The sequence below is a fragment of the Nymphaea colorata genome, chromosome 1, assembly GCF_008831285.2.
Source record: "Nymphaea colorata isolate Beijing-Zhang1983 chromosome 1, ASM883128v2, whole genome shotgun sequence".
Classification (NCBI taxonomy): Eukaryota; Viridiplantae; Streptophyta; class Magnoliopsida; order Nymphaeales; family Nymphaeaceae; genus Nymphaea; species Nymphaea colorata.
The window spans coordinates 33660987-33674119 of record NC_045138.2 but is presented as its reverse complement, the minus strand read 5'-3'; the positions used below and the strand labels follow the sequence as shown (position 1 = coordinate 33674119).

Here is a 13133-nt window from a genome sequence, read left to right as displayed (position 1 = left end):
CAGGTGATATAGACTCTTTCCCTCCACTAATTTCCATTTTAACTGAGGAAGAAGACACATTTATGAGGCACCTGCTGATTCCGTCCTTCATATTCTTGATTAGCATTGGACCAGGTTGGGCATGCTGGGTTGCATGCGCACCCTGGCAGTGGCAGTAAGGATAAACATCAAGTTGCTGCAAGTCAAGGATCAAGAGGTAATCAAAATGTAAAACCAAAATCAACTTGACGAGAACAGAAAACAGTCTTGAAGGTCGTGATAAAGATGGAAGCAGATCCAATCATGTAGATAAAAGGAAGTATTCTCATGCTGATCTGGTTATAACAGAAAATCTGTCAAAACAGAATATCTATTTTTGAAACAGAAGGTGCATTGATCTTCTGATTGTAATAATCTCAGCACTGCTTAACAATATGTATAACAGCTGATCCTAGGTGTCATGAACCGTTGAACCATGAGAGAGAATCAGACTGTTGTGCTCGAAGAAGATCAAGTTAAGATCAAACCACATAAATATTCATGTGTCCTGATAGCTTGAATTTATTTCCTTCATGTTCTTAGCATTACATCAGAGCCAGAATTGTGAGTCAGCTTCTCTGGACTGAGTTCTTCACCCTTTAGCATGGCTTCTGAAGGATTCAGCAATAACGACTCACACGAGATAAGTTCTTTCACCCTCAATCTGCCACCACTGCCCGCTGCCAATCCATTTCGGTATTTTCTTCATATTAAACTCAATGCCAATGATTATGCTTTGTGGCTTCTCAATTACAACTATTAGTCTTTCATGGCTTAGATGGGGATATAGATGGACGGAAGCCTAAACCGCCTCAGTTCATTATCCAATACAATAAGTTTGTAGTCAATCCATACTACGTCACTTGGAATGCTGTGATTAGCTCTTGTTGAGCTGGATCTATCCTCCCTCACAGACCATTCATGCCAAAGTCGTTGGGCTTGAAACGTTTTATCATGTTTGGAAAAGTTTGCAGGAGTCATACGCTGCTAATTCCAGAGATAAAATCAGTTGATACCTCAAAATAGGGCAATAAAGTCATTAATGAATATTTTCATAATCCTAAATCTCCTGCACACCAAGTTGCTCTAACTGGAAAGCTTGTTCAGGAGGATGACTTGATTATGATCTATGTCACATGGACTCTTCAAAAAAGGGGCCGCACCAGTGTCGACACGACACTGGTGCTGGTGCAGCTCCTACATGCACCCCAACCACATCCTTTCTTATGCAAGTTCAAAATATATTCTATTCTTTTTTTTTTCTTCTCCCTGTCCATTTCTTTCTTTATGTATAATACTAAAACTAAAAAGAAAGGACATACTAAGCTAAGAAACAAGCTGAAATTATATATATTATGAATACATACATTTATATATGAAAAATAAATATTATATATATATATATATATATATATATATACACACATACACACACTCGCCGCACCCTCGCACCCAAATTTTTTGGGATACGTCGCACCGGCACCCGTACCCGCACTCATGTGACATAGATTATGATTTTCTTGCATCGTCTACAGGCTGATTATGATGCCTCCAGAACTTCTGTTTTCACTGGGTTGAGCTGACTTCATTGTATGAAACATAGCCACCTTTTAATCCAAGAGGTCCATTTTTCTAAGCACGAAGACCTGAAGAATGAAAACATCCCTGAAGCCAACTTTGTTCAAAAGGATTAAATTATTGAAGACGAGATCAAAACCATAAATACATGTTTAAAAATAAACAAGGGACCTGGATGACATGGACATGGTGGACGATATCAAGAGCAATGGTATCAAAACTAAGAGAAACACCAAGGATGGATCTTCTCCCAAGTGGTATGTCAATGCAACAAAGTTGCTCACACAACAAAGACGTGCAGACTGCTAAGCTCAGACTATTAGACCAGATGGCCTCATGCCTGTGCAGCTTCTCCATCATTGACCACCAACGATGTCTCTTATCCACATTCTAGAGCATCTCATCAGATAACTTTGGATCTCAATTCCGTGACAATTCAATCTCAATATCAAGGCAATGACTCCATCAAAGTTCAGAAGTGGATCATGTTCGTCCATCGCTCGTATAGGGAGCTCTTACCTTTCTTCTAGTTCTAAGTCATTTTTATGAAACATATAGTGTTTGTGCCTATAACCATTAAAAAGTTACTTCCTGTGCAAATGGCTGCAAATCCTAACTTTCATAGCAAGAGTAAACATATTGTGAAAAGTAAACATATTGAGGGGTGATGCACTTTGTAAGGGACAAAGTCGCACCACTCTGTACGTTCATATTTCATCCAAGGATCAACTTACTGATGTACTCAGAAAGTCGCTAGCTCAACTGGATCAGGTCAAGCTCACCATTGGTCAACCCATGGTTAGCTTGAGGGCAGCTATTAACGATAAAGATCAAGTTGCTGCAAGTCAAGGATCAAGAGGTGATCAAAATCCCAGCTTATATCAACTTGACGAAAATGGAAACAGATCTGAAGATCATGATGAAGATGGCAGAAAATCCAATCATGTAGATAAAAGGAAATATTCTCAAGCTGATCTGGTTGTAACAGAAAATCTGTCAAGACAGATGATTATACATTTCTGAAACATAAGGTTGATTGATCATCTAAATGTAATAATCTCAGCACTACTCAATAAAGATATATAACAGCTGCTTCTCTCTCTCACTAAATCATTGAAGAGAGAAGAATCAGACTGCTGTGAAGGACGTAGATCAAGTTATGATCGAAACATGTAAATATTCAAGTTCCCTAATAGCTTGAACATGTTTCCTTCCACTTCTTTACCACCTGAAGCACTATCATGCCAGGACGAGCTGCAAGTCCAAGTGCATCAATGGAAATTCCCTTCTAAATGAGCATCAGAAAGGCAGGAGCCAGAGATGACTAGCACACCTTGCAGATAAGCACAGTGCAAGCTTATACATACGAGAATGCGTATATACTATATACATGCAGTCATGTATGCATGCATCCCTGTGTATGTGTATATATACTAGCATGCATGTGTATATGTCATATTAAACTAGTTACCTTTAATACTAGTTAGAAACCAAATGAAGTGACCATGCTTTAAAAAATAGCATCATTATAGACCATCTAGTTACTTTTTTGGGTTAAAAAGATCACTTGCATGTTCCCAAAATCCACTGTAATACTAAAAACAATGTTTTGAGTAATGTGCTTCAATCTAAAGTCTAAAGCAAATATGCCAATGACCCTGTAAAATCATTTGAATTTCAAGATGACATTGGTTTCCCTGATATTGTGGTCATTAAATTTAACTGATTGTACCTAACATTTCAAACATGATTAATTTAAGTAGATTAAATGCACCTATACAATCACAAAAGGTCAGATACGGTATAGGACATCGTGTGGAAACCAGGAACAACCAACAAGTCTTTACCATAGCATTTACCAAGAACAAGCACACATACATATGGAAGATGCAATATCCATTTTTATAAAGCATTAACTGACAATGCACCGCTTTCTGTTGTATATACATGCCTGTGCTATGCAAGTTCATAAGATGACAATTGGCAAATCCAACCATCCCATGCCTGGAGAATAAGACCTGATTCTTCATAACTTTGAAAATTGCCATTCCCAATCTCATTCAAACACCAAAACATCACCATTCCAACTTGATGTGGCGAGAACATTAGGCATGACTGGATGACATGCAACATCTAAGCATGCATCGTCATATGCTTTCATCTTTCTTAAAAGATTAGTGGATTTATAGTCATAAAAGTATACACAACCATCTGATGATCCTGAAATAAGTATATCCCCACTCAAGTTGAAATTACACTTGACTGGGAAGCCAGCTACTCCATGCTTTTCATACCTCCTGTACTTGTCTAGTTTGAAAGGTGGCATGGATGAAAAAATGGCAACATAATTTCCATTTGATTGAGCAACAAAGCAAGGATCAAATGGATGATACCTGACACTTGTGCATGTGTATGCTTCCACATAAACCTGTTCAGAAAAAACTTTACTGAGAAATTTTCAACAGCATAACAGGTCCGGTGACCTTGAGAGAACTGATTTTATTAAAAACACATAAATGATAAATGGAACATATGGGATAGTAATAGTTGGCTAACGACTAAATAATAGTTCATAACTACCATGAACTAAGTTCATGCAATCATGTGAAGGAAAAAAAAGTTATTACCACATAACACAAAAATGAAAGTCTTACACCAATAAAGGTCATCTTTATTACTTCATAGCATCATCACAAATATTGTTTACAGGTTTTAAACAGAAAAATTTCTCGGGTTTAATATGGCAGAGTTGTTTTTCTCAGAAAAATCTTGGCAAATTTTAAAACAATTAAAAAGAAGAAGATCTTCAAAGAAAAATGTGAACATTAAAATGTGGCAGTAAAAATGTAAAAAAACATGAAAACGGAAAAAAAAGGAAAAAAATATAAAAAAATGTGAAAAGAACGCAAAAAAAGCTGAAAAAATGCCGTGTCCTTTTCTCTCTTTTTTTTTGGCATTATTTTTCCAAAAAATACATTTGTTTGTCCTTTTTTTCGGCTGACTTCCAAAAAATGCATTTCTTGGTCTTCTTTTTTTTTGCTGACCCATTTTTTCTTTTTTTAACGTAGTTTAAAATAAATGTGTTTTTTGTTACTACGATTTATAGTTTATACTTTATAAGCACAAGAAAAATAACGTGAAACTTGTACCTGATAGGAAAGAGGAACCTGACGTGCTATGTCCCAAACAATTACAGAGTTCTCACTCGCGTTATCTTTTGAGACATTGCTGGAGGAAATAAATTGCTTGCCATTGACACTAATGTCAATATCCAGGATAGGCCCAAGTTTCCTGACATATTCCTTCACTACCTTGTTGACTCTTATGTCCCAAAGCCGCAAACTACCATTTGAACCACCAGACAAGAAAAGATTTGAGTTCTCAGGGTGGAATCGAACAACTCTCACAATTTGGTCCTCCTCAAAATGCTGAATTTCCACCCCCTTCTCAACATCAAAAAATCTTGATCTGCTATCATAACCACATGTTAGGAGATACAGTCCATGCTGGGACCACCTCACATCCATGACTGCAGCATTGTGTCCATGGAAAGTGCGCACCTTCTTCTGACCTCTCGTCCAGACATTCCATACACAGATAGTCTGATCCATTCCAGCAGAAGCAAGAAGATGTGCTGCAAAACTACTTCCATTGAGAAAAATAATGCATGGCATAATGTAGAATGTAAACTAACACTCAAATTCAAATAAAATGTATATTTTCTTTTCCTAAAATTCTTCTTTCCAAAAAAACTAAAGTGATTGCATAAATGAACATCAAGGTTGTTAAGTCACCTCTAGAGATTTACATGCTTGACAATCAAGCATAATATAAGCTTCATTGAAATTTCATCCTTCAAAATGGAAAGAAGTTGGTTTAAAAATGCAGTTCAACCATTTAACAAAGACAAGCTATAACTGGCACAATATATGTGTAGCCAAACATTACCTTTGACAAGAATAACAGGACAAACTTTTCAAGGGAAGTCATAAGTTAGCACTATCAAGGTCTATGTATACTGAAAAGTTACAATACACCAGCACTACAATCAGAACAGAAGGTTATTACCTGTTGTAGGACACCAGTGTATGGCATTGACAGCTTTTGAATGGCCAGTTAGATAAACTGAGCATCTTTCTGGAATTTTAGTTTGATTAGCATGAAAATTTCCTTTGCGTCTCGATGAAGACAAAATCAGTGGAGGCAGATCAGCATCTGAAATACTGCCTGAAATCAGAGGAAAAAAAAATGGATTTTAGAAATGCACAACAATGTTACAAAAGCATGTCGTGTCGAATCACTATATCTACAAGACACTGTCACATTTAGTGAAGCAGAACATGTCTCATTTTCAGGGTAATAAAGAAGAAAAGTAGGAAAAAAGGCAACAATAACAGTGAGAACATCGAGACAAGTAGATGACCTAATTTTAGAAGAACTTTCATGATCCATCTGCAAACTTCATTGTAGCAATGCAACCAGTTCAAAATAGTATATATAAGCAGAAAATGAGCTAAGTAATCAAAAGCGTGAGGCAGGCATAGGCGATGGGCCTTGAAAAGGACTAGACAGTGCCTCGACGGGGGCCTTTGTGGGCCAGTAAATCAAAGATAAAAAGAGGACGAGGAAGAACAAGACGTACATGGAGAAGAAGAAAAACAACAGAAAAGGTAACAAAAGAATTTTAAAGCATTTCATCCACTTAGGCGCCTCGGTAGCCAGCCTAGTCGAATCCCTAGGCGCAGTTTTGACTACACCAAAAGGCACAATAACTCGGTGAGAAATGACAAACTTATATTCAGCAAATCGAAAGCAAGATATGCTCATAAACAGATGTCTTCCAGATACTATGGAATGTATACATATATTATTTCAAGTGCATAGAGGAGGCAGATTTAACCACGAAAACTTGCAAAATGAAAACTGGGAAGGTGCTCTGAAATTGGTATTGATAAGCGCTGTGGCGTTTGCCATTTCTGATATTTATTGTGCACGAAACAAGCAGGTTTAAGCAATAAAATTTCCATGGTACGACTCGAGTTCCGTGTGCATGGAAGCGACCGAGACCAGGTAGTACTGTGGAACAACACAGAAGCACACCCATCACCATTGGGGTAAGCACTATACTTCTAGCTCGAGCTGGATTAAGAAGAAAGGAGCAAGACGTGGATCTTTTGTCAATTCCAAGCCAATAAATTTACTTATGTTAATGTTCAATGTATTTTCAAACTTCTGCGTACTCTTCACATACTTGCCCAACAAAATACAGAAGCCTAAAATTTAAATATTCTAATAGAAATGGGGTGCTAAAGGACACTAAAGAATTAAAATCTAGAAAAGAGGATCACGATGACGAACACGAATCAACCTCACGCAGAAGCAAAGACAACGTGATCAGTGTCAGTGGAGCATGAACAAAATACAGCGATAAATAAACGAGATGAGAAGAAGAGGAGACGAGACGAAACCAGATGATGAGACAACAGGGGAAGGAACGGCCGAGGTCTGAGAACTGGACAAGGTCTGAGCAGCCGTCGTCGCCGCCATCGCTGCCCGCTGTCTCTTCGAGACGTAGCAGCCTGGTAATGGAGGAGCTACCGGCAATGGGCGGTGCCTCTTAGAGAAGCGATCGGAGGAGTTTCGTCGCCCCTCCTCCTCCTCCTCGTCGGAGGCAGCGCCGTAAGCTCCACGGAGGAGATCCATCTCCCTCTTCAATATCGCTTCACTTCGCGTCTCTGGAAGGGAGCGGCGGAGATAGAAGGTCGCTCGCGCGCTTTCGGGATGTTCGCGGCACAGAACGAAATTATACCGACACGAGACACGTTGGAGTCCTTCCGGGTCGGGTATTTGTTCCACATCGAGCATCGACCCAGAAAAGCGGCACCATCCGACCCGAAGCCACTATTATTATGAGAGACCGAATGAATGTATATTAGGGGCAGGGCGGGTGGTTTGGTTGGGCCACCCGGTCCGTTCGAGCTCTGCTTTCATGCTTTGTCTCCGTCCATGGTGCGCCGGTGGTGGTTCGTTTGGATCTGGTTCCCGGTCGGAACTAGATCCAAACCATATCAAAATGCAACAAAAGGAAAACTCGGCCGTGACTCTCGCCGTCTCCCTCTCCGCCTCTCGAGCGTTCTTCCAAAGGCGGGTGCTTGGAGATTCTGATTTTTTGGGCAGCGGCGGCGGACGGCGACCGGCGACGGACGACCCGTGGACGGCGACGGAAGGTGCGTGGCCGACGTTTGTCGTTCGGTTTCTTCCTCGTACTTGTTAGGGTTCCTCTTCCATCGCATTAGGTCAATCGGTAATATGCGTCGATCCCCTACTTTTCTTCCTCTTGATCCTCTCTGATTCATTTTCGTTTCCATTCCTTTGATTCATTTCATTTTATTCATACATATGTTTCCATTCCCTCTCTGATCCCCTACTTCCTCCCGACTGCTCAAACTGAGTCGCTTGGAGTCTCCTCTCTGATTCATTTTAGTTTCCATTCCTTTGATTCATTTCTTCATTCATTTCATTTTATTCATACATATGCTACAAGAAACCCTTTTGTCGTTTTTGCATCAAATTCATTCAGCGATAAGTAAAGTGGTGGATTATTTCTTCGCTCAGATATATGGAAGTTGGGAACTCAAATTCTGATTTTAATGGAGGAAAGCAATGATCCGTCCCTTTGATTGTGGCGGATTATTTCTTCGCTCAGATATATAGCTTGGAAGTTGGGAACTCAAATTCTGATTTTAATGGAGGAAAGCCACGATCCGTCCCTTTGATTTTTTTTTTTCACACGAATTCCTATTTCATTTGCTTTTTATTGTTGATTTTCAATTCCTTAGTTTGTTCATTAGCTGTTTCTGACTCAGAGATTCTGGTTTGTATTAAGAAGTTCGATAACAATTTTTTTGTTTTTCTCAAAATTTACAATTTTTTAACAAAAAAATAATATTATCGCCATACCGCTGTACCAAGATTGGCAACGTTTTACCGTACCCGTACCTAGGTGACATAGGTCTCCGTCCTTCAGGTTCATCTCTCTCTCTCTCTCTGGGCCATGGTTTCCTGTAGGCTTCCTTTGGTTCCCCTTGACCCTTCTCACATCCTTGCCCTAATTTTTGCATCCATTAGCGAGAAGTCAATATGACAGCGAGGCTTCTTCTTGTTCTTCATGTGGTTGCTCTGTCTTGTTGATGGGTTATTTGGATTTCCTGGTATTTACTTGTGCGTCATTAGGGATGGTGATTTAAGAACTGCGGTGATGAGAAATTTGACGACATTGTGATTGGAAATTTGGAATAGGTTCACTGGTATACGCTTTTGGTTCGACTTATTTTTTAGTTTGTTTCTTTCTCAGCTACTGTGTTCACCTTATCCGTTGATTTAGTCCTTATAGGCGTCATAGACGTGTCTGCTTATCCTAAGAATATGGTTTTCCTTTTTATTTCTTGACCTTCCGACTGGCACTTCTTAATGAAAAAGACGGGCTCATTTCTTTGCCTTTTTTAGGATATGAAATATAATCAAGATGCATAAGTGAATCTGAATATTTGAAAGGGAGTTATATTAATATGCCCTACGTGACTGAATATGCCATGAACTGCTAAACGTATACAAAATACGCAGAATTTTCGTTGTTTGCAAAATGGCAATTGCTAGGAGGGTTCTCATAATTTTTTCAGTAGCTATAAGCTTGAGTTTTTCTTGATATGTCGAACCTCAAATGACCTAATAATAGCCTCGCAAAGGACTAACATGGATGATGGAACTAACTGTAACTCAAGAAAGAAAAGGCAATCTGTTTTATTTTTCAGCTAGAATGTGCATATTTGAAAATTTTACTAGCAGTTTGTTTATATTAAATGCCGATAGGGACATGGAAAGAGTGTGCAAAGAGAATATCATGAGAGGAGATGCAGTTGCACTATTGCCCTATCCTCTGTTTACTTAGCTTCTTGAAAGGATTCAGAAACTTTTCATCGACTAGACATTGAAACCTGAAAGTTACACCCTTTTGACTGGATTGGCTGGCCAAGAGTTCGATTGTCTCTCATAAATAAATTCTCCATGTGACCCAGCTTCTCCTATCCTCATTCTATAAAGCATAAAAAGAAGAAGGGTGCTGGATTCAAGAATGGGCTAGGTTCTTTTCATGATGGTGATGCACCTGAGACATGGAGAGGCTATCCACCCAGCTTTCCAACTCCTTGTCTCCAAACACCAAGTATGCCACCTTCTTTCGATAGGGTGTGTAAACTTGCGTCTTACAAAACGCCCGACCCCTATCTGCTGGAATTTGAAATTTCTAGTTTTCTGCTACTAATTGTATTCTTATAATGGCGTTAATGCATTCATGATTCTTTCCTTCATATTTCGTGTACTAATTCTGTAACCTGTATCAGGTATATCAAAAGTTAACGGTCATCTTTTAACTTGGTCAATAAAGAAAGAGGCATTTACAAATCATGCAGGTAAATTGTAGTAATTTATCTACTCTCTTTTGGTGCTTTGTTGCCAAATGGCAGCTTAATGGCAACCATATTATGTTATCATTTCCTATAGGCAAGTGACAGATTCAATATCAACTCTCAACTTGAGCACCTCCAAGCAAAATATGTCGGAACTGGTCATGCAGATCTGAGCAGATTGTGAGTTCCTTATTAGTTATTATCCAGTTGTTTATTCATGTCATGCATAGAATACATCTCATGTTTCCATCCCCTTGAGATTGAAAGATGATCCAAGTTTTCCTGGTGCAGTGAATGGGCTGTGAACATTCAACGTGACAGTTATGCATCATATATTGGCCACTATCCAATGCTGGCCTATTTTGCAATTGCTGAAAATGAATCCATAGGGAGAGAGCGGTACAACTTTATGCAGGTAATCTTTTCAACCTCAGTTTTCATTGGTGGCTGGAATTTTAGGCAAACATGAACAGTGGTGATTGTTATTTCATGCAAGGAACAATGTGGCAACCTTGAGGTTTACCAAAAAAGGATGATATTAAAAGACCAAACTGAAAGATCCCACAAATTGCTTAACAGAGTAGACAGAAAACTCATAGGACATCTACTTCATAAAAAAATGCATGATTGTACACGATAGCCTCACACAGTATGATATTCATAGACAACATGGGCAGTCACCATCTGTTAGTTCATGCAAGGAACAACAATTCGAGCACAAGGCTCACAAGAAAAGATAAAGCTTAATAAGGCCAGAACAAGGGGTCTGGCAATACTGGATAGAACAGAGATCTTGGATGAGCAAATGCTTCACGAAGTGTACATACTGAATTAACAATGCACACAAGCTGCCCACAAAGTATAAAAAAAAATATTATTTGTATTAATGTTCAAAAGCTCAGGAAGAAATGCTGTAGACTAACTGATCACCTAGTCTTAACTGGTCATCTTGGTGATCAAAAAGCTTTTAGAAAAAATAAAGAACAAAAAACTAAACTATTAGAAATACTTATTATTTGTGTGTGCGGGCATGTGTATAATTTATAATGGGAGCATCTTCTATTTGGTCCCCTTGATGTGTTGTAGTACGTCCTGATCAAATGGCCAGAAATTGTTTCTGGTCTGCAATTCCTTATCATAAAAATTTCCTGTTTTTTCTTTTCACAAGCTTATTTAGATGCATGGAACATTACCTATCGTTAGAAATTGATTTATTTTTCCTTGGGGTTTTGTTTTTGAGAAAGAGAAACTTAATAGGAACATAATACTTGTATTAACTTGGAGATGAAATGGAATGTACAATTTTTGTCTGCTGTAGATATCGTAAAAGTAGTTTCTTTTTTGGCATCACTTTTTGTGTTAGCTTGGGGAAAGAGTAATTAACAGGAAAATTTGCTTCCTATGGATGGTTTCGCCTTGCTATGCATGCTTAATGCTGTCAACCAAAAGTTACTATTACATCTATCTCCAATTAAACATCTTGAGGAAAAAGGAAAACAAAGCACATAACTGTCCTTCACATTTGTAATCCAAATGCTATAGTTTTGAAAGTGGAAGTTTATGTCTGTTACATCAATCTGCAATTAAAAATCTTGACAGAAAATGAAATCAGGCACATAATTGTCTTTTACATTTGCAATCCAAATTAGATAATGGAGTACAGTTGGTCGCTGTTTGCAACTATTCTGCTACCTGTAATCACAAGTTAAGCAACTTATGAACACGAAGTTGGTTGACCTAAAGCCTCCAAGTTGAAGGCGGTTAGGGTTCAATGCATGTTTTGTTTTCCTTTTTGCTATGAATCTGAAGCAATGGGGGCTTACGTTCCTGGTGGGAAGGGCACTTGGGTTTTACAACAAGGGACAACCGTACAGGGCATTTTAAACATGCATGTCATATTGCCATGGATTGGCACATCTAGCACTTGGCAGTTTTCCTTGATAATAAATATGAGAAGTGATGTCATGAGAAATTTGGCCAAAAATACAATGGTTGGAAGTTTGAGGGCTACATTTGTCGGCGCTTCAGCCTTTATTGGTAAATGGCAAAGCACAACCAATGGAAAAATCTAACTTACTACCATGTGCTGAACAAGCTCAAACATGCTGTCCTACCAGCTCTACACCATTGGTTTATAAGGGGATGTAGACTGCAGTACTGGTGAATCAGTTAGTGAAATACTTCAGAGAGCCTTAATGTTTATGTAGCTATGTCCTCTGTTGTTCAGGATTTCTATAATCAGGGATCTTATGTGACGAAAATTCTTCTGAACAAGTTCAGTAATCATGCTACACATGCTATTTTTGTGCAGTCATTTAAATATTTTGTTGGAAACTTTCTGGCTGGGTCTTTTTTTTATTTAGGATTTTCAAGTGTATTGTTTAATCTAGAAATTTCATACTGGTTTTGCAAATTATTTTCAATATGAGATTTTTTTTTTGACAGAAAATGTTGCTGCCTTGTGGTCTGCCTCCTGAAAGAGAGGAAGATTGAATTTCGGGGTCCCATGTACTGATCCTGTTCGCTGGTAGCAAGTGTACTCTGGTTTGATACTTGATACATGTGTGCGCTGCTGTTCTTCTACATTGTAAGAATATGCTATGAAACAGTGCTGTGAATTTTTAATTTTTGGTATTTGAGATTGTACTAGAATAGTTTATACAAATGGCACAATCCAGGACACTAGATGGCATTTTATCAACCTCGTAAGTGTACTTTGTAGTGGCCATGGTGCTCGCTTGTCTGTACAGTTTGTGGGAACGAGACAGTGCAGACTCTCTCCCTCTCCCTCTCCCTCTCCCTCTCTTTGCTTCCATATATTTGGACGTGCTTGCACAGACGACGTGTGCCTTGTGCAAAAATGGTGGACAGCATAGCCCATTTGAACACTATGGCTCTTTGAAATTGTTCTTTTATCAGATCAAATCGTGCGAAAGAATATGATCTCCTGTTTCACCCAATGTACTAACTTCGAAACTTATTGGAGACGTCTTTATCCATGTATCTGCGGACTACACCCATATTATCTGGCATTACGTTGGATGGATGTCGGTCACTCAAGTATAATCGGAT

General features: G+C 38.7%; 2 protein-coding genes across 5 annotated transcripts; one reads left to right on the top strand and one right to left on the bottom strand.

The window, feature by feature from the left end:
* Positions 1-70: 70 nt before the first annotated feature.
* LOC116249298 (uncharacterized) lies at positions 71-7358 on the bottom strand. Of its 3 annotated transcripts, none has more exons than XM_031622540.2 (5): positions 7065-7358; positions 5665-5823; positions 4746-5230; positions 3990-4024; positions 71-175 (listed from the first exon to the last, which is right to left on the bottom strand). In XM_031622540.2, the coding sequence occupies exons 1-5, from the start codon at positions 7297-7299 to the stop codon at positions 100-102; spliced, it is 990 nt and encodes a 329-aa protein (XP_031478400.1). In that variant the 5' UTR covers positions 7300-7358; the 3' UTR covers positions 71-99. The 3 variants fall into 3 exon arrangements, with proteins under 3 accessions (XP_031478400.1, XP_049932381.1, XP_031478391.1); XM_050076424.1 differs by lacking the exon at positions 71-175 and adding an exon at positions 2335-2434; XM_031622531.2 differs by lacking the exon at positions 71-175 and having other exon boundaries at positions 3478-4024.
* A 309-nt stretch (positions 7359-7667) lies between these two features.
* LOC116246152 (uncharacterized protein At4g14342) lies at positions 7668-12762 on the top strand. 2 transcript variants are annotated; one of them, XM_031617874.1, is made up of 5 exons: positions 7668-7823; positions 9996-10064; positions 10156-10241; positions 10353-10476; positions 12507-12762. In XM_031617874.1, the coding sequence occupies exons 2-5, from the start codon at positions 10059-10061 to the stop codon at positions 12552-12554; spliced, it is 264 nt and encodes an 87-aa protein (XP_031473734.1). In that variant the 5' UTR covers positions 7668-7823; positions 9996-10058; the 3' UTR covers positions 12555-12762. The 2 variants fall into 2 exon arrangements, with proteins under 2 accessions (XP_031473734.1, XP_031473735.1); XM_031617875.2 differs by having other exon boundaries at positions 7702-7900.
* The last annotated feature ends 371 nt before the right edge of the window (positions 12763-13133 follow it).

Coding starts and splice junctions, on each gene's coding strand:
- LOC116246152 (XM_031617874.1), top strand. Junction 10,242..10,352: donor CATGCAGATCTGAGCAGATT/GTGAGTTCCTTA, acceptor TTCCTGGTGCAG/TGAATGGGCTGTGAACATTC. Junction 10,477..12,506: donor AGCGGTACAACTTTATGCAG/GTAATCTTTTCA, acceptor TTTTTTTGACAG/AAAATGTTGCTGCCTTGTGG.
- LOC116249298 (XM_031622531.2), bottom strand. CDS start 7,299: ATGGATCTCCTCCGTGGAGCTTACGGCGCTGCCTCCGACGAGGAGGAG. Junction 5,231..5,664: donor ACACTGGTGTCCTACAACAG/GTAATAACCTTC, acceptor GTAGTTTTGCAG/CACATCTTCTTGCTTCTGCT. Junction 4,025..4,745: donor AGGTTCCTCTTTCCTATCAG/GTACAAGTTTCA, acceptor TTTTCTGAACAG/GTTTATGTGGAAGCATACAC.